At 59.7% G+C, this 20,198-nt stretch overlaps 2 protein-coding genes across 3 annotated transcripts in view; both read left to right on the top strand.

The window, feature by feature from the left end:
• ZNF385C (zinc finger protein 385C) overlaps positions 1-20,198 on the top strand; it is a 37,206-nt gene that overhangs the window by 14,119 nt on the left and 2,889 nt on the right. The window contains exons 2-7 of one of the 2 annotated variants that reach the window (XM_085211051.1): positions 11,815-11,957; positions 15,211-15,321; positions 17,346-17,505; positions 17,951-18,280; positions 19,365-19,552; positions 19,831-19,944. In XM_085211051.1, the coding sequence (XP_085067177.1) occupies positions 11,815-11,957; positions 15,211-15,321; positions 17,346-17,505; positions 17,951-18,280; positions 19,365-19,552; positions 19,831-19,944 (1,046 nt within the window). The remainder of the gene's footprint in view (positions 1-11,814; positions 11,958-15,210; positions 15,322-17,345; positions 17,506-17,950; positions 18,281-19,364; positions 19,553-19,830; positions 19,945-20,198) is intronic. The other variant, XM_085211052.1, reaches the window with a different exon arrangement.
• C29H17orf113 (chromosome 29 C17orf113 homolog) lies at positions 1,869-8,145 on the top strand. The gene is made up of 3 exons (XM_085211048.1): positions 1,869-2,235; positions 3,400-4,023; positions 5,971-8,145. The coding sequence occupies exons 2-3, from the start codon at positions 3,511-3,513 to the stop codon at positions 7,501-7,503; spliced, it is 2,046 nt and encodes a 681-aa protein (XP_085067174.1). The 5' UTR covers positions 1,869-2,235; positions 3,400-3,510; the 3' UTR covers positions 7,504-8,145.

Raw genomic sequence — 20,198 nt, 5'->3', positions numbered from 1 at the left:
CTGGGACACAGCAAGGAACACTGGGAAGCCCTGAGCTGAGTTGCCCGCTCCTCCTGTGACCCTTCAGCCCCATCGCAGTGATGCTGGGAGAGCGCGGATCCTGGCAGGGCGCAGCCTGGGGTTACAGGCGTTTCTCATTTGTCTGAGCTGACACGGCTCTGAGCGCCGATTCCCTCGCAGGATGGCTCGCTCCTACACAAGACCGAGGCTTCTCTGCAGCTTTCCTTCCTCCTCCGTGCACAGCAGAAATTAAATTGAACTGTCACCACCTCCGGGTGCCGAGGGATGCTGCTGCAGCGCTCCCCACACCCTCCTCAGTGCTCTGCTGCCCCGGGCCCCGGCTGCATCCCAGTGCCATGTGGGGGAGGGGGGGTCTGGGGGCTGCATCCCAGCGCTGTGCTGCTGAGGGGGTCTGGGAGCTGCAGGGCTCCTCGCCCTCTGCCCTGGGGTCCTGCAGTGCTGGGGTTGGATCGGGGGCACGGGGCTGGGCTCCCAAAGGGGTTGGAGCTCATTGCTGTTAGCAGCTTTGGGAGCACGAGCAGCTCCTCTGCCCCGCTCCCAAGGCATGAGTCATTCCCAAGAGATGAGTTTAAAGATCTTAATGCATAGAAGGAAATAAAAATCTCATACATGTGCCTGGACTCAAGGATTTAAGATCTTTCGGGGGTAATACGGTTGGTTTTTCAGTTTCTTCTGCTCAGCTTCTTAAAGGTGAAAAGGAAAAAGCTGCAGGGTAAAGAGAGCTATAGGGGAAGCGGCAGCAGGACGTGCGGTTGGAGCTGCCCTGTCCGCCCCGCAGCCCAGCAGCAGCTCTGATGCTTGGTTTTGTTGGGCACTTTGGTTTGGTTTCGTCTCTGCGGGCTCAGTGTGAGGGTGGAAGCTCCATCTCATGGGCAGTGGGGCTGCCGGAGGGGTCACCGCCTGCCAGCCCGGGCACGTCACAGGGAGAGAATAGCCGTGAGTGCATCAAATCCAGCCTTCTGTAGCTTCATAGGAGGGAATGGAAATATTGTGACGGACTCCTGACCCCCGCACTCCCTTTGCAAAACCAAAGGGCAGAACAATTACTGCTGGGATGTCAGTGCCCGACTCGCAGGTGGCCGCGCATCCCCGCCAGCAGGGCTGGCTCCGACCGCTGCAAAGCAGAGGGTGCGGCAGCCTCGTCCTAAAAACTGATTAAAAACCTTAACTCCTCTTTTCTCTCTTGCATTAGCGCAAGAATAAATAGCGCATATTTCAGCCCCGGAAGATGGGTCTCCGGTTTCACTCCATTCCTGTGAGCATTAACCGAGCCACGGTGGCGGGCAGGAATGTCCCGGGCGCAGAAGGAGCGAATTGCCCCGGGATACGTGAGGAATGAACCTGACGTCCCCGCCCCGGTGCCGGAGCTGTGCTCAGAGCAGCACTAATCCGGATGCACTGCACCGCATCCTCCCGCACCGGGCACGGGGCGTCCCTGCGGGCTCTCCTTCTTTGGAGTCACGTCTGGGGACCGAGAGGGCGGCAGAGGATCCTTTTTTGGGGAGAAGTTGAGGTTTCTGAGCCGCACCTGTGCTGAAGGCGGAGACGTTCGGCCGGGTGCCGCCCCGCCCGCGGCTCCGCGCCGGCAGCAATAACGGGGCTCGGCGCCCCTGTCCGCCCGGTGCTCTCCGCGGGGCCCGAGGGCCGCCGTGCCCGCCCTGCCGCTCGCATCCCCGCTCCGCGCGGCCCTGGCAGCTCCCCCGGACGACGCTCCGCCGTGCTCCCCTTTTTGCCCACCGCCCTCCGCTCCGTCGGGCCCGCGGGAGCGCGCCCGCCGTTCCCCAGCCCGGGGCCGCGGCCCACCGCCGTGACACCGCCGCGCGGCCTTCCCGTGCCCGCCGCCGCTAGTGGCCACTGCCGCCGTCGGCTCCCGGCGCGGGCGGCCCTCGCCGCAAGATGGCCGCTGCCGCGCTGCCGTGACCGCGGCTTTGTTCCCGCAGCCGCCGCGCTCGGGGCCGCGCAGCGCCCGCCCCGCGCACCGAGCGGAACCCGGCGGGGCGGGGGCTGCGCCGCTTCGTCCGCGGCCGGGATTGGGGTCGGGGCCTTCTTCGCCTTCTTCGCCTTCTTTTCTTTTTGGCTTAGCATTGTTTGGTTTTTGTGTTGGTTCGTTTGGGTTTTTTTAATTGGATTTTTTTTGTCTTCTCCTATTTAAAAAACAAATTCTGGGAAGTTTTCCACCCCCCTCGCCCCAAAGCTCATGGCAGCGGCTCCATGGTACGTATTTGTAGAGGGCGGTGGGTGTGCGGGGCCGTGGGCCGGGGGAGTTGCACGCGGCTCTGCTCGCACTCGGAGCAGCTCCGCCCGGAGCCATGCGGGCATCGCAGGGCGCAGCCGGGGCTGCGGGACCGGGCCGCGAGCGTCGCTGCAGCGATGCTGGCAGTGCAGCCCTGCCCGAACTTCCTTGCAGCCGGCGCTCCCGGGGGAGCAGCACGTGCGGGAGCGGGGTGCGGTGCCGACAGCCGCAGCGCTGCCTCCTCCTGGGGAAGCGCAGCGTTAACTGTGCGTGGGCTGCCCCGCACCGCCCCCCGCGCTGCCCCACGGCGCTGTGCCCCCCGGGCTCGTCGCTGGGAGATGCACGCTTCTCTTTCCACGGGAGGAGTTTGTTGCTGGGCCGAGTGTGTGGGTGCAGCGTTGGACAGAGGGACGGCGCAACCCGGGCGCTGGGATGGGTGCCTGCCTGATTTGGGGCAGATATTGGGGATTGCGTGGGGCCACCAGGGCCATCCCCGCCAGGAAGCAGCCAACAGGCCTGCCCTGCCGAGTGCAGAGGGAACATTTAGCAAGGCAGGTCCTGGCTTTGGCTCCGCGTGGCAACCCCCTTCTGTTTCCTAATTAGCAGAGTGCAGAGCAGATTCTCTTTGCGGGTGGTGCTGCAACTTTGCACAGGATCACCTGGCGCTGGGAGTTGTCCCCCGGCTGCCCACAGCTGCCCTGTGCTGCACAGGGATGATTGGCTCAGAGGGAGCAAAGCAGCAGCTACGTGATGCAGGTGAATGCGTGGAGGGCTCTGTGCACCTGCTGGGAGCCCTGGCAGCACTGCAGGCGGGAGGCAGCTCAGCCCTTCCTCGCCCAATGGACGAAGGATGTTTTGCAGCACCCAGGGGCTCCGACACCCAAATCTCAGTGCTTTCTGTGGTGGCTACGGGAAAGGCTCCAGCCCACAGGGGTTTTGTTCTGTAGGAATAAACCAAATCCCTCATGGCCTTCTCAGTGAGTTGTGCTGAGTGCTTCGTGGCTTGCACTGATGACTCACCATGGAAGGTCTGTGTCCCTCCTCCCCCCCCAGCTTTGGTTCTCCAGCAAGAGCAAACAATTGCCAAAAGCTTGCGCACTGTGAGGGCCCTAATCCCTTTCCCCTTGTGTCTCTTTCATCTCCAGTCAAACCAGGAAAGTGGTACTAGACCTTCCTTACCCAGTTAAATGTAGAGGCTGCTCCTCCAAGGCACGTCTCGGTTCAGCCGTAGCCTTTGGTTTCCCCACCACAGCAGCATGGTGCCTCCGGGGAAAAAGCCGGCTGGGGAAACTTCCAATTCCAATAAAAAGTGTAAGCGCTATTTCAATGAGCACTGGAAGGAAGAATTTACCTGGCTGGAGTTTGACTATGAGAGGAAACTCATGTTTTGCATAGAGTGTCGGCAGGCGCTGGTGAAGAACAAACACGGGAAAGCAGAGAACGCCTTCACCGTGGGCACGGACAACTTCCAGCGGCACGCGCTGCTGCGGCACGTCACCTCGGGCGCGCACCGCCAGGCGCTGGCCGTCAATCGGGAGCAGCTGCCCTGCGAGGCCCGCGGGCACACGGGGCTGCGCTCGGTGCTGAAGGTGGAGGTGAACCCGGCCAAGGTGGCCGTCCTCACCACGGTGTATTGGATGGCCAAGGAGGAGATCCTGGACGAGAAGTGCTCCTCGCTGCTGGACCTGCAGAAGTTCAACCTGTGCCAGGCGCTGCTCGCCTCCGAGCACAGCGAGCGCTACCGCGCCGGCAGCCTCCGGGACATGCAGGTGTGTAGCACGGGTCTCCTGGGTCATCCCCGTGGTGTTCGGGGCCGCCCACGCCCCCGGTGCTCACAGGGCGGTTCGGTGCCCGTGCCGGGAGCCGTGCGGCACCCTGAGAGTGCACCGAGCATCGCCCGCGGCTCACTGTGCTGTGTGCACGAGCAGGAGCCTTAAGCACGTGCTCCTTCCCACAGGGAGGGTCTGAGGCAGATGCGGGCTCTGCCCACCGGCACCAAAAGCGCGTTTTGCAGTGGGGATGCAGGAAGCAGCCTTCACGTGAGGCTGTGCAGGGAGCTGGAGCTCCTCGTGTGTTCTGCCCAGAGGTGGGTGGCAGAGCCAGGCAGCACTCCTGCTCCCCAGCGCTTCTGGTGCGGACTGCAGGCAGTGCCTCCATGTTAAATATCTGTGTCTATGAATGTGGCATCTAGTTAGTGTCATTCCCTGCTGTGAGAAAGCGGGGGATGGAGAGGCTAGAGAAAGCAATGGGGCCATTGAAGGTCGTGGCCACGTGTGTGCGTGGAGAGATGCAGACCCTGCCAGGCGGCTCTGAGGGTGAAGGTGCAGACTTCAGTCAGCACAGGAACACATGGGATTTTCCTTTTTTTGCCTTAAACTGAGTGATCAAAAAGATTGAGTGGCCGGAGAGGATTTTCTTAATTTTCCAAGCGCTTCATGCCTGTTAAAATCAAATTAATTTTTTAGCGAAGCTTGGCGGGTTGCCAGGCTTTTTAGTTATAGAAAGAGTCCTACTTGGCTGCAGATTGGCTAAATCTGCTCATTAGATTTCTCAGCCTGGAGCACAGCTCACAGCATTTGAGCACGTAAGGAAATCCTCCCCGCAAAGCAGAGGCATTTCCACCAAGCGGGTAAAATGGAGTGAAGGAAGGGATGCTGTGAAGTTTTATTGCTGCTCCTGACCGTGCTTTGCCTGTAAAGCACAGAAGTGATGGAGCTGCAGCTGAAGAAGTGGAGTTCTGGTGCCTCAGTAGGCTCCTGGGGCAGGCAGGGTCACGGAGCCCTTAGGATGTGGGGTGGGAGCAGGGTGGGCATTGAGGGGCTGCTTGTGGCCAGCACTGCTGAGCTGAACTGTGCTTGGGCTGCAGCCAGAGGAAAGGGCAGGCAGCAAATGAGAAAAGAGAAAGCTGTTGCCAGCAGGGAGTTGACTTGTACAGACAACTTGCACGGCATTATCACAGTGAAATTGCTTCTGAGGTCTGCGGACACCAGTGTCACATAACCTGCTGCTGCAGGGTGATTCAGCACTTGTGGCCGTCGCGGTGCTGTTGCCGTGCACTTGGATGGAACAGAGGGAAAATAAACCCCAGTGAGCTGTGAGCAGTGCGGGGGGCACGGGAGCACGGCCTGTCTGTAAGTGATGTTGGCAGGGGTGCTTCCATGGCTCTTCCCACCAGAAAGCTGTTTACCAAACTCCTGTGCCAAGGGGCTGCAGGCAGCGAGTTACCCCATGCTTTAAGCTGCAGTTTAGGGAAATACTGTCATCTGGACCAGGGTGCTGTGTCACCCCTGGTTTCAAGCATGTGTTTGAAGTTGCTGTTTGAAAGTGCCAATGTCCCACTGACTTTCTCTGGCTCCTAAAAAAAGACAATTTGCCGATATCTGCACTCTGGTTTTGAGTGCAATTTTTAGGTACTTGAGTTTAAGATCCCTGTCTGAATCAGTGAGCAGCTTAAACTGTGAGCAAATGGGCTTCGATTCCTCTGGGCAACGCTCGGCTTTGAAGGCACACACTCGGGTGCTTTGAGCCGGCGGGAGCCGAGCGTGTGCTTATGGCTGCTCTCAGTGCTGGGGCTCCCGTTGCCTTTGGGGAGACCCCAGCGCGGATGCTGCGCAGCTCATTTTGCTACAGGTGCCGTGCCTCTCCTGCGTGCCTTTAAAGATCGTTTGTATTTCTCTCTCCCTCCTTCCTGCCCTGTGCACCCTTCACTGCCTCAGGCAGCGATGGCCAAGGTCCTGCACAACGAGGACCGGCACCGCATCAAGGCCTCGCCGTTTGTCGGGCTGGTGGTGGATGAGACGGTGGACGCAATGGAGCACCGCAGCCTGGCCGTGTTCAGCACCACCGTGTCCCCCTGCAGCGGGCAGACCTCTGCCACCTTCCTGGGCAGCTTTGAGCTGCCGGCCGGTGAGGCCGCCACGGTGACGGGCAAAGTGGGTGAGGTGCTGCGCGCCTTCGGCATCCCGGCCGTGAAGCTCACCTGGCTGAGTGCCCACAGCGCATCGCTGGGGGCTGAGCGGCGCAGCGGGGCCGGCACTGCGCTCAGCTCGCTCTGCCCGCTGCTCACCGAGATGCACTGCCTGTCCCACGGCAGCTCCCTGCTGCCCACCCTCAGCAGCCTCAGCATCGAGTACCTCCAGAAGTACGAGACCACGGTGGACGCCATCTACAGGCTCTACTCCAGCCCCACGGGGGAAAGCGGCGGGCTGCAGGAGCTGTGGAGCGTTCTGGACCTCTGTGAGATTGACCTCGGCAGCCCCAGGGCCATCTGCTGGACTTCCATCTTCCCAGCCGTGGAGGCCATCGACTCCTCGTGGCCCACGCTGGTGCTGCTGCTGGAAAGCGAGGCGGAGCGGTCGCCCGTGGCCCTCGGCCTCTGCCAGGAGCTCAAGAAGTTCCACTTCGTGGCCTTCACCAAGATCCTGCTGGACGTCCTCCCCATCTTCCAGAAGCTCAGCCGCTTCTTCCAGATCGAGGACTTCGACCTCTCCATCCTGAAGCCCATCGTCTCCGCCACGGCCACCACCCTGCAGGCTCAGAAGGGCTCCAGTGGCCAGAACCTGCAGGAGTTCCTCAACGCCATGACTGAGCACCCGCAGGGCGAGCGGGAGGGCGAGAGCCGGCTCTACTACAAGGGTGTGCAGTTGGCCAACTGCTCCCCGGGGCACCTGCGGCACTTCGAGCACCTGAAGGACTCCTACCTGGAGAGCGTGCGGGGCAGCCTGCTGGACAGGTTCCCCAGCGGCGTCCTGGAGGCCGTCAGCTCCTTCTCGGCCATCTTCAACCCCAAGTGCTACCCCCAGACTCTGGAGGACATTGGCGCCTATGGGGTCAGCGAGCTGAACTTCCTCCTGCAGGCATATTCCCAGGTGGTGGTCAGCGAGAGGGCCCTGAGCGACTTCCCCCTCTTCAAGCGGATCGTCTTCAGCCTCAGCCAGCTGTCCTTCAGGGACCTCTGCGTCAAGCTGGTCTACAGCAGCTCCGAGATGCACGAGCTCTTCCCGGACTTCGCCGTCCTCGCAGCCATCGCCTTGGCCCTACCGCTGGGTTCGGTGCTCGCCAAGAAGATCAGCCGGGGCCGGGAGCTGCTGAAGCGCGGCCAGTCGCGCTGCACCAAGGACGAGGGGCTCTCCAACCTCATGAAGATCGCCATCGACGGGCCGGCCATCGACGAGTTTGACTTTGCGTTGGCCATTGAGTACTATGAGAGCATGAGGGAGTCCGGCTTCATCAAGACACAGGTGAAGTGACTGGTGGGCAGCGGATGCAGAGCCCTGCGGGCAGGAGCCAGTCTTACAGCAGCCCCAAGCATCACCACCAGCCGTCATCGTCACAGAGGTGCCAGCCACCATTGGTACCAGATGCTGGTCCCACTGCCGCCCCTTCCTTCATCCCCTAAATTCACATCTGGGTCGCAGGGGTTACAGTCTGGGTGGTTCCTGTTGGTGTCACCGTGGCTCGCATCCCACCACGCTGTCAGGGCTTTCTGGGGTTTTGGCTTTTGTTTTATGATTGGAGGTGAAAGCAAATCTTCTCTTGAGCTCACGTTGCCTTTGCACAATACCTGGCAGCTTATCCATAATACTCTGCAAAAATATCTGATTTTTGATATTTTGGAGCCTTGAGAAGGAATGCAGGAAGGCAGTGCATCCCTGCATGAAGCCCCGCAGTGCCCGGCGCTGCCTCGTAGGTGTCCTCACCCACAGCACACCACGTTTCAACAGCAGCATCGAGTCCTGATCATTTCAAAAGCAACGATGTCGAGATTGATATTGTGATCGCCGGGGAAACAGTGACTTTTAAATGCATCATTGTGTATATACGTGAATGTAGATATATATAAATATATATATGAATATATATATTAAAAGATCCACCTTTTGTATAATCAATGAATATACAGATGTTATAATTAAGAAATATACAGGAAAGTTAGGCTAAACAGGTGATCACACCAAAGAAGAATGAATGGAAAGCTTGCCCTCGTCCTGTGCTCACTGAGAAGACTCCAAGATCCTTCCCCACTGGTAGTCAGCTCTTAAATGGGGTCTAGGAGAGGTGCAGCCAGGCTCCATCCGTTCGGTAGCACAGCTGAATTGCCTTCACTTGGTTTTTTTTTGCTCCCAGGGCTGACTCATGGCTCACCTCAGGTGGTCAATCAGAGGTTCAGGCCGTGATTCAGCAGTTCCCATACAACTTTCTTAGTGTTTAAAGGTATCAAACAATGACAGAATGAGTTATGAGCGGGGTCCAGAAGGAACCCATAGTGAATTCCTTTGCCTTTTCAAAACAGCATTGTGCAGGGAGTGCCGTGCAGAAAAGGGTCCCTTAACCATCAGCTTACAGCTGGGAACAGCCCGGCTGTATTGATTTGGTTTTCCTCTTACCCATTCCTCACCCGTAAGTGAGCAAAACTTTGTTTTTGACTTAACTTAGAGGGGTGTCTCTGTAGGGATGGGATGACAAGACGCTTTTGGTGATTTTCGTTTGCAACAAACTCAAAGAGCGTTCCAAAGCGTCCCGTCGGTGTGACGCTGCAGCTCGAGGGGGGCGCGGGGCCGTTCCGAGGCGGGGCTGTGGCTGTGGGTCGGGGGCAGAAGCCCCGCACGGTGGGTGCAGCACCGCTTTGCGCAGCTTTGCTGCTTTCAGTGCGGGGGGAGACGGGCGCGGTGCCACCGCCGTGTCCCCGCAGTCCGGGCCGAGGCGGTGCCGCATCCCGTGCTCTCCCTCGCTGCCCTCCTGCCTGCAGCCCTGGCACCGGCAGCGCACACGTGCGTTCCCCAGCGAGCCCCTGGAAAGAGCTGGAGCGAATTCAGTCCACGCTTGGCCGGAGACGAAAAGCTTTTAAAGCCCCGGGTGAGGAATTTGAGACGCCACCGAAATTTGCTGAGAACATGTAGCAGGGCAGCGGGAGCCAGACTGCTTCTGTGCGAACGAGCAGCGCCTGTCTCCATCTGCCTGGTGCAGACCCCGCGCCAGCTGCCGTCCCGCGGCTCCTCGCGGTGGGAACAGAGCGGCAGCGCTGCTGCCTTTGGGGCCGCGTCCCGAGGTGCAGCGCCAGCGCCCGGCCGTTCCCCCCTGCGCCGGACGGGTCGGCCCTGCGCGGCTCCCATCTCCGAGGGGCGCGGGGGGCTCTGAGGGCATCCGGCATCCGTGGTGCTGCGGGTCCTCAGCACTACAGCCAGAAGTGCAGCTGGGGAGCGGGGCACAGCCGCTCTCCGGTGTTTGTGCTGGGAACGAGGATTACTTCGCTGCCCTCCTTCCGTCGGCGCTTTGGGAGCCCTCCCGAGCAGCGCCAGGAGGAGCAGCGCGCACTGCGAGCGTCCTCTGCCCGCCCCGGGAGGCAGAAACTCAGCGCCCGCGGGGGACGGCGCCGCTCGGAGCTGCCGGCTGAGCGCAGGGCTGCCAGCCCCTGCCACGGCCCTGCCCGTCCCCTCGGGTAAGGTCGCGTCACCCTAGACAGACCCGAAGGTCCCGCTGCTCTCACCGAAGCAAATCCCCTTAACTGAGTGTCTAATTAATACCTAAAAATACAGCCCACAGCTGCTGCTGGAATCTGCCCTGCAGCAAAGGTAAGGTGAGAGCTGCGGCCCTGTGACCTTGGGGGAGTGACCCCAGCACTGTGCGGGGCCCGGGGTCGGGCTGGGAGCTCAGGCTGGGCCCAGGAGCTCTGCTCAGCCTGGAGCTGTGGCTGTGCTGCTCGCCTGCCCGCCCCGTGCGTGCAGCCCTCCTGCTGTTGTGACCACCTGAGGTTTTGGCAGACTGCAGCTGGCGGTGGCTCTGTCCCCATGTAGTGTGATTATTTTCCTCTTTTCTCCTCTTCAGCGATGCAGCTCTGCCTTTGCTGGGTGTTGCCATTGCTCCCATTGCCCACGACGGGCTCCTGCCCACTCCCACAGGGCCCCACTGAGGCTGTTTGCCATTCCTTGGGGTGCTGCTGCTCCAGTTGGGGATGGAAGGTTGCGATCCCTCCTGCTCGTCCCACGGGTCCCATCTCAGGGGCTCCTGGGGGCTCCCCGATCTCTTTCACTCCTGACCTTCCCCCGTCCCACCTGTGTTAGCCTTCCATTTGGGACTGCAGTTTTGCTGAGCTCACTGTCACCACCACATGGGTTCTGCTGGCACTGTTGGTGCTGGCAGAGCTGCAGACCCCATTTGCTCCATTGCCTGCAGTGAGGCTGAGGCTCCGGGTTCGCTCCCCGTTGTTGGTCCCAGTGTTACATGCAATGTAAGGTGCATTTAGGACCAGCACAACCAACAAAAAGTGCACTGACAAAGCCAAGCGTTCTGAGCACCTCCATGGAAGAGCCGCTGTGGCACAATTGGGGCCGTGTTGTATTCTGGGGGGCCTTGGGGGTCGGGTCCTGAGCGTGGGGCTCTGCATCCCCGGGGATGTGAGGCAGAAGCGCCGCTTCATGGCCCAGAAGGTTAATGATGCATCGCTCAGCCGTTCCCGCTGCCTTTTGCTGCTCCCTCGTTGCCTCTGCTGTTTTATTTATTTATTTGTGAGCAGTTTCACAGATTTCCCTTCTGGGTGACTCTGGAATTAACTCGATCAATGCACGCCCGATGAAGCAAAATGTGAATTACCCCGCAGTCAGGGCTGACTCAGGGACTGCTCCGCACAGATGAAGGAGCGGCCGTGTGCGCTCTCCCAGAAAGAGGTCGTTTTTGCCCTCAGGGCTGCGAGCGTTGCTCGGAAATTCAGAAAATCACCCAAACTTTGAATTTCAGATTTTTATTTTGGTGCCAGCCTGCTCCCCACCAGAGAGCACCAAGAGCTGCTGGGGGGGGGAGGGGACGCTGCTGTCCCTCTCCTGATGCATCCCCTCCTAGCAGAGCCTTCTGCTTCCTCCACTGTAAGGGTGGCAGGGCTGAGCGCAGAGCTGTGACCCCCAGCAGAGCAAAGCCCCAAAGATGGGGTGGAAAAGGAGCAGGAAATAAGAAAATAAAACCCAGAATTTCTGCCTTGTCCTCAGCCCAGGCTGTGAGATGGGCTGTGGGAAGGAGAAGGTGTGGGGCCGCGAATGGACTTTTGTGGATCACAGCATTCTGAAACCTTTTTTAATGGATTTAATTTCATCTTATTCTTTTGTTGATGTATTGACTCTCCTCCACTCCTCAGCCCCATCCCAGCCCACGGTGGGGGGAGGAAGGGGTCAGGGCTGGGGGAGGCCACGTGGAAAGCTGCTGTCTGGGCACTGCCGTCCCCTCCAGGTTCCCCCCCCCCCCGTCCCCATGGTGTTTTCTTTAAAACAGAAGATTATTAATACCCGCTCTATTTTTACCTGGCAGCCGGAGCTCACAATGCTGCGGGGGAAGATGCGAGGCAGCCGGCAGAGCTGAGCCTGGGGGTGGCTGCACTGCACGGGGGGAACACGGGGGGGTTCCACCCAATATAGCAGCGGAGGGGCAGAGCCAGGGCTCCCCGAATCCCACACCTGTGCACAATGGGGACCGTAACCCCCCATCCTATTGCAGCACTCCGGTGCTCCCCGTGCCCTGTCTCCACGCACGTGCCATATCCACCCGCACTGACGCTGCTCTCTCTCTGCCCCCAGGTCCCTCCGGACACAGCAGCCCCCTCCTCGCATCGCTGCCGATCCCCGGGCGGCCGCTGCACTCCCCGCTGGACATCAAACACTTCCTGACCTTCCGCCTCAACGGCACATCCCCGCTCAACCTCTTCCCCAACTTCAACACGGTGAGTGCCTGTGGTGGGGGGGCACCTCCTCCCCTGCACCTCCTGCAGAACGCTCTGCCAACCCGGCCGGGTGATTTGTGGCCTAATTCCAGGGCAGCACCCCTGTGCCTTGTGCCTGTCCCTCCACCAGAGCAAACGCAGAGCCAGAGTGGGGCGAGGGGGCAGCGGTATTGACCCTCCCCAGCTGGTTCCTGCCCCATCTTCTGCTCTTAGAAAGCAAAATTAAGACGGTGGTTTGTCTAAACCAAGATGGATGGGGTTTGCTCCAGGAATCGATAGTAATAAAGTAGCTGTGGAGAGCGGTTTGTTGGTTTTGAAATAAATAAAGGGAAAAAAGGAGGAAGGGCAGCTCAGGGGTGAGCTGTGTGCGTCCCACAGGGCGGCTGCAGCTTCTGCTGCTTCTCCTTCAGCCCCAGTGTGGGAGCTGCCTGTCCCCCCCCGCCCTGCACTGATCACCGATTCTCACCGCCCTTTTGTCAGCGCTCCGAGATTAAACGTGCTCCGAAGGTGCAAATTATCACCGAGATCTTCAAAGTCGGCCACAGAAATGAAGTCCCAGATCTGTGCTGCTGCCGAATGGGGCTCAGACACCTAACTCCTCTAAACCGTTGTGAAACCCCGGCTTCCCTGCCTCTCCCTGTGCTAACAGGCGGGCGCACACGAGGGGAGGGCTTTTCGATGCCATTACCATGGCTGCTCTTTGTCTGTGTTCGTTTTCGTTCATTGGAGTCAGGATTTAACTCGAAGCAGACTCCGTTTTGCTCAGCGTTTGCTTGCCCCCGTCTTGGCAGGTGCTCTGCAGAGCTCAAAAAAACCCAAAGAAATTGGAGAGCCGCTGCCGGAGCCGCAGTGCTGTGCGGGGCTGCAGGGGAGGGGGCAGGAGGGGAGCCGTGTCACAACAGGCTGCCTGAGCTCCGTGCTCAGCCCAGGCTGCTGGTGCTGCTGGGTCCAGCAGGCTCTGCCCCCAGTGCTGGGTAACCTCACCCCTCTGCTGCGCAGGGCAGGAGCTGTTTGCAGCCAAATGCTGCGCTCTTGCAGCGGGTCACACAGCTCTCATGAACCCAGCAGCTGTTTTACTCTGGAGCGAGCAAAACCTTTCCAAACTGAGCTCTTAAAGCAACAACAGGAAAAAAAAAAAAAAAAAAGGAAAAGAAAAAGAAAAAAGCCCTAGCACAATGCAGAAGGCACATTTCATGCTTGAAAGGCACTTTGCAGCCCTTGCGATGCTGCAAATCCGCCAGAGCCAGCAGTGCCCTGCAGACAGCAGAAGATGCAATCCGAACTGATGCTCGTCCCCACGCCTTCCCGCGCTGACCTCGGCGGCTGGCAGGAAGTTCAGCTCCGAGATCTCTATTTATACCGGTAGGAACACACGGCGATAAATAAAGCAACCCGAGTCGAGGAGGACTGGCTCCAAAGCCGGGTGCTCCCAGGTAGCGCTGCGGAGCTGAGGGCAGGGATGCGCCCACAGGAGCCGGTAGGAGCGCAGCACCCGGACACAGGGGGTCCTGGGGGGGGCTGCCGGTTGGAAATAGCGAGGTGGTGGAGAGGAGCTGATGGCGTGTTTGCGTTCCGTTCGATGGGAAGGACAGAGGCTCTGGGGGAGCTGAGGGCAGAGCTGTGCTGCGGTGCTCCGGTTGCCCTTTGGAGATGCGGTGCCTGCAGTCGTTCTCGGAGAGCAGGGAAGGCCACGGAGCTGCGCAGCCGCATCTGGGGAGCAGAGAGCGGCAGTGCCTGGAGGGAGCTGTGGGGCAGAGGGGGGCAGAGGTTGGGTCGGTGCTGAGCACTGGGCAGGTGGGAGGAGCAGCGCGTTTCTGAGCACGTGAAGGGCTCTGAGCGGCCCAGCGAGGAGAGGGGGCTGCGGTGCTCCGCTGTGATGGGTGGGACGGAGCGATCACCCTCCAGTATTGACGCCAGTGGGGTTCCCTTACCCAAAGCATCCAGAACGGAAAGTGAAGTTCCCGGAGAGGCTGCAATTTAGTGATAATTAACAGGAAATGGCTGACATACAGCAGCGAGGACCCCTCCTCGCTAAATACCGAATTCTCTGGCACTCATCCCTGTGGGAGGGGGCAGAACGGCCGCTGATCGGCCCCATCCCACAGCCCGGAGCTGCACAGCTTGGGGCTTTTTTCCCATCTGTGCCTGGAAGAGGTGGGGCTGCACGCTGCAACGTGGCTGCCGGGTGCAGCGGCATCTTCACCATCTGCAGACTGCTCCGCTTCGCCACCGAACCCCAAATCCTCTTCATTTATATTCCAGATAGGTGAGCAAAATCTCGTAGCAAAGAGGCTCTTCATTAATCACCCGCCTTCACCATTCTGCTCACTTCTGGAATGGAATTTGGGGTCTTGATAATGGCTCTGTTGTCCAGGCATGTGCCTCGAAGACTGATGCACCTGTCTCAGCAACTAAATAGCTCTGCAGAGAAATACGATCGCCTCAAACCCCAGGCTCCACTGACAGCAGGACTCAGATAAGATAATCTTCCTATGCCACAGGGTAGTGGAACAATACTTGCATTATAGATTATAGCCACGCTCCAACAAAGAGCTTATTCTTATTTTCCCCCCTTAATAAATGCATTTTGTTTAAAACAATTATGGCCCCTCGAACAAGTTTGCTGGCTCGGCGGAGGAATGACGCTGAGCACTGGGGAGGGACAGGAATGCTGGGGGCTGCCTGGGGGCTGTCAGCACCCGCACGCATCGGCCCAACGGCAGCCCCTGTCAGCAGCCCCCACTCTGCCCTTGAACGGTAGTGAGGGAAGATGCAGCTCCCAGCAGATCATTGGAGCTGTTCCCCATGCTCGTGTCCTGCAAAGTGCTGGGGCTGCAGGGGCTGCTGAGGCGCAGTGCAGCTGGTAGCACTGTAATGGGACTGCAGCAGGCAAAACGTGCCTTGTGGGGACTGGGGACCCGTGTGGCTCTGCACGGGCAGAGTGACACCAGTGACAGCCTGCAACACCCCGGCTTCCTCTGCCAGACATCAGTGGGTATTTGGGCCCTGCAGCTCAGTGGGGTGTGAAGGATGCTTCAATAAGAGGCATAGAAAAGTGGTGATACAGAGCACCCATGGAGAGGCCAGATCTAAGGTTGCACACATATATAAGGTCATATATGTGAAGAGAGGTCACAGGTCGGTCTGTGGCCCAGGCCATGCCTCGTTCCTGGAAGCCAGGAGCTCCCGGAGAGCACAGCAGTGCAGCACTGCAGCCCTGGTGCCAGCCCACACCTGTGCCTTCCCTTTGCAGATGGACCCGGTGCAGAAGGCTGTGATCAGCCACACCTTTGGCGTGCCTGCCCCACTCAAGAAGAAGCAGTTCATCTCCTGCAACATCTGCCACCTGCGCTTCAACTCTGCGGTAAGTCGGGCTGGGGTGGCCCCGCCGTCCCCTCAGCTCTGCCCTGTGGTGCATCCCATGGCTGCAGCTCTCCCTTCTCCCATTCACATTTTTGTCTTCCTGCTCCTCATCATTTTGTGCAGCTCTGCTCCCTGCTGCCTTACTCCTGCTGTTGGTGCTCCAGCTGTGTCATCAGCTCATGCAGTTTCTATCTGCTCCTTGGGAGCTGGATGTGCTCTCCCTGTGCTGGCCTCCCAGCGCTCTGACGCACAGGTGGTTTGGGTGGTTTTTTTTCTTCCCTGAATCCCTTCATTCAAAGTAAATCAACCACCTTGAAGAGGGAAGGAAGGAAACGTTCATTGATCCCCGCAGTAATGAATTGCATGCAGTTGATCTTTTGTGGTGAGAACTGATTACACAGTCGGAAAGGGAATTCTCATTCAGATCCACGCAGCACCTGGAGAAGAGGCTCACAGCAGCAGCTCAGAGCCCCTCTGTGTGTTAATGGGCAGATCTGGGGACTGAGCTCTGTGCTGCTGGGCTGGCACTGTGGGTACAGCAGAACATGCACCGTGCTGTGCTCTGCCCCGGCCTCCAGGACACCCTGAGGGCTCCCATCCCTGCGAGGAGGGGATGGTTTGCAGGGATGGTTTGCAGGGATGAGTGGATTCAGAGAGCTCATTGTCAGCCGTTCTACTCATCTGTGCTGCTGCTCCATCATGTGCAGGACTGGGAATGAGGCAGAAGGCTCTGGCTGTGGTTCATCTGCTCGAGCCAGAGCTGCTCCCACGGCACCCATGGGTGCTGCACCCAGCAGGGAGCACTGAGCTGGCTCTGAGTTCCACTGCTGCGCATGGAGAGATGGAGAGATGTGCATCGTGTGGCTGCGCTGCATCAGCAGAGCCCCGCTGCGGGCGCTGCTCCTCCAGCCACAGTCAGCTTCTGCCGGCTTAATTATTTCGCTTGGCAACCGAGCGGCGCGGGGACGGCTTTCCGTTGGGAGGAGCTCTGCCGTTCCCGCGGTGCGGGATGGCGATGCTCCCCGCAGCCCCCCGCGCTGCTCGCGCTGACCCCGCGCCCCGGGGCCGCTCCTGCGCTGCGCTTCCATCGGGTTCCCCCGGCCCGACGTGACGGCTGCAAATCACCGCTCAGCGCCGTGCTTGGTGACCTACTTGCGCTGCAGCCCCGTCCGAACCGCGTTATCTGATGGAAGTTGATTGTGTTTGCTAATGAGGCTCTGCTCAGCCCGTGCGCTTGGATGGGCCTTTTTTTCTTTCCCACGTACCCGCGCCGCCCGGCTCCCAGCCACCATTCCCTGCCCTCGGGATGCGGTGGGCAAAGCTGCTCCCCCGACACTGGGAGCAAATTAATCCGTGCTGCTCAGCAGTAGTGTCTTAATTCACGTTGGATTTAGCTTCCATAAATTGCCCAACTGCGGTTGTTTTTTGTGACAATGCAGCATTGTCTGTGACTGCTCAGTACACCAGTGTGTGGGTTCCTCTCTTTGTGGATGTTTTTATCTGCTCCGTGCAGGCGTGGATCCATCGATGTGCACTTCATTATTCAGCGTTCTCTGGGAGAAAGGAGCCCGTGAATGTAAATTGCATGTTAGATGCCCGCTGGGTTACAATGGGAGATGTGTCCTCCCCACCGATGTGTTTTTTAATTTTATTTTTACAGCACTGTACGTTTCTGAAGCCAAACATTCATCTGAAGGCTTCTTTCAGAAGTGGCTTGGTGCATTTAATCAGAGTGGGATCCTTATCTTGGCCTTGCAGTGCAGCGGTGGCTTCGCACAACGATACCTTGAATGCACGTGCGTGCAGAGCAGTCCTGAGAGGGGAAAAGCAGCTCTGTGCCACACCTGGCCACGTGTGTCACGTCCAGGGGCGGATGGCACTGCTCTGTGTGCTGCGCAGCCGGCCATGTGCTGGGGGCTGTCTGAGCTGCCGCTGCCAGGACTGCCCCTCACCCACCCGTCCGTCTGCCCATCCTTCTGCCCATCTGCAGCACCGATGCAGTGTTCCCCTCTGTCTCCCCCACAGAACCAGGCAGAAGCCCACTACAAAGGCCACAAGCACGCCCGGAGGCTGAAAGCCATCGAGGCCATGAAGAGCAAGCAGAAGGCAGTGGGGGCCGTGGGCAGGGACAGCACGGCTGACTTCACCCCCGGTCTGGAGGGCGGTGAGGATCCCAGCGGTGCAGGTATGGGCAGGGCTGCACTCAACTGCTGCACCTGCAGCACTGCACACTGTGGGAGGAGCGCCCTGAGCCCCTGCCTGGGGACTGGGGGTTGGGGCCCTGCTGTGCGGCCCTGCAGCACCCACCCCTGTTTGCAGCTCTCACCCTGCAGTGCGCTGGTGCTTTGCCCGTGTTTGGTCTTTCTGGATGATGTTTATAAACACAGATAATGGCTGTGGCAACAAAGTCTTCCCTGCCCAACCGTGGAGTCTGTAGGTGCCTGCACGCACACTCAGGGCTGTTGCAGATAAAAGCTGTGATGCAGCACCGGGGCAGAACCCCTCTCAGAACAGAGAAGAGCCCCTGGGCCAGGCTCGGGGCTGCTTTCTGAAATCCCCGTTCGGGAAAAGACAGCGCTCGCCCTCGGCTGATTTCTTTCCCCCCCCCCTTTTCCCTCCCTTCCCGCCAGCCCCCCCCAGCGACCACAAGGAGACGGACGGCGACGGCCCCGACGTGGCGCTGCCACCCGGCTCCGAGCAGCCGCCCGCAGAGCTGCCGGGCAGCGCCGCCCCGCTGGGCTCCCCGCCGCCCTCCGAGCCGTCCGAGGCCGCGTCCGACGCCGCCAGCATCACCTCCTCGGCCGCGCAAGGGGCGGAGGCGCAGACGGCCGAGTCGGGCAGCAGCAGCGGCTCAGCGCCCGACAGCGAGAAGGAGGGCAGGAAGGGCAAGCAGCACCTGTACTGCCCCACGTGCAAGGTGACCGTCAACTCGCTGTCCCAGCTGGAGGCTCACAACACGGGTAAGGGCAGTGCCTGGGAGCGGGATCGCGCTGAGCCACGCGGCCTTGCGTTAATGAATGTTGCTTTCATTAAAAAGGTTTAATTAAGGAGGCTTGCAAACACGAGCGGTGGTGTTTTACCTGCGCTGCGGCTTAAGAAGTGAATTCTAGCAAGATCAGAAGCTCCCTCATTGTTCGTGTAGCTTAATTAAAGACCTTTTCAGATAGATTTATTGAAGCGACTGGAGGCCGCTTTGCATTCTGTTGCAGTTCAGCTCTAACCTGGCAGCAGTGGGAGGGCCAGGACCAGGCCGGAGCAGCCCGGGGTTGGGCGGCCTTTTGGGAGCCGCGTGGGGAAGCGAATGAGCCCCACAGCGCGTCTCCCCCCGACCGAGCCCCCCCGAGTCCCACCCCGGTTCCCCCCAGCTCCGCAGTGCCGCAGTCTCTGCAGCGCCGGCTCCATCTGCACGCGATGCTCAGCCCGCGCAGCCCCGATCCTATCGGGGGGAGCCCCCCCACCCCCCCGCCGCAGCGGGAGCTGGGAGCCAGCAGCCCCCGCCCCAGGGCTTAGCTGCAGACGTGTCCTTTGGCTTTTGTCAGCTCCGGTTACAAAGACGGGCGCTGATTTGAGGAAAAAGAACAAACAAACAAAATGTTCGCAGGCTGCTGCTCCGGCTGTCACGCAGCGCCGAGCTCAGGCTCCTCGCTTAACGCCTTAAGAAATAGAAGGAATTAGCGGGGGCTTGAATTACCTGCCCACCCCCAGCCCTCGCTGGGAAGGGGCGGACGCAGCGCTCCGTCCCCAGGTGTGCGGGATTTGGGGCTCTCCTTCCTGCCCCCCCGGGGCCCCACCGAGCTCCTCCCAGCTCTGTGCCGGCACCGCTCTGACCTTGGGCGCAGTGCGGATGCTGTGCTAATGCTCGGGGATGGCGACGGCTCCCGGACACGCTGAAAACAGCCGTTTCTCTGAAGGTCTGACGTGTGGAAGGAGTTGGGGGCAGGCATCTCTGGGAGCGTCTGGCAGGGGCTGGGAATGGGATGGGACGGGGTCTTGCTGCAGAGGGACGGAGGGTTTGGTGTTTGCTGAGCGTCTCTCCGTCCCCAGGTGCCAAGCACAAATCCATGCTGGAAGGACACAGCGCCCAGCTGCGGCGCGGCCGGGGGAAACTGCTGGCCCGGGCAGGGCACAAAGCCAAGAGAATCGGCAACAAGGGCAGCATCAACATCCAGAACAAGGCGTTCCACTGCCAAGTGTGCGAGATCTACGTGAACTCCGAGACCCAGCTCAAACAGGTAACAGCACTGAGCCTCAGATGTGCACTTCCCCTGGGAAACACAGAGCTTCAGTGAGCATCTGTCAGCACGACGCCCGTGGGAGAGGAGCATCTCTTAAGTCCTGGGTTTTACGGGACTCATCCCTTTGAAATCCCTCCCTTAAGCCAAGGGGATCTGCATGTGTTTGCCATAGCCCTGTGGGTTCTCCCCGCTGTGTGGAAAACACAGGTTTGGGGGGGTCAGAGGGCACCAGCTGTGCCCGTGGTGCCCATCGCTTGGCCCTTGTCCTCTTGCAGCACATGAGCAGCCGGCGGCACAAAGACAGGCTGGCCGGGAAGCCGCCCAAGCCCAAGTACAGCCCCTACAACAAGCTGCAGAAGAACGCTGCCCTCGCAGTGAGTATTCTCAAGGTATTTGTCTCCCAGCAAATCACCCACCCGCTGGCTGTCTGCAACACCCAACTGCATGACACATCTGCTATAAGACACACTGTTGTTCTCAAAGCCTCCGTTCCTTGCACCCCACGGATCCCGCTGGGGGAGGACTGTGGAGCTGAGAGGAGGCTCTGGTTCTCCTTCGTGTGACGGAAAGCACGGGGAGAGCTCAGCCCTCTGGCAGCAGCACTCTGAGCAGCTGCAGTATTTGGGGTCCTTCCACCTGGCTC

Source organism: Meleagris gallopavo, chromosome 29, assembly GCF_905368555.1.
Source record: "Meleagris gallopavo chromosome 29, MGAL_WU_HG_1.1, whole genome shotgun sequence".
NCBI classification, from domain to species: Eukaryota; Metazoa; Chordata; class Aves; order Galliformes; family Phasianidae; genus Meleagris; species Meleagris gallopavo.
The sequence above is the reverse complement of the archived record's forward strand: the minus strand, read 5'-3'. Positions and strand labels throughout refer to the sequence as shown.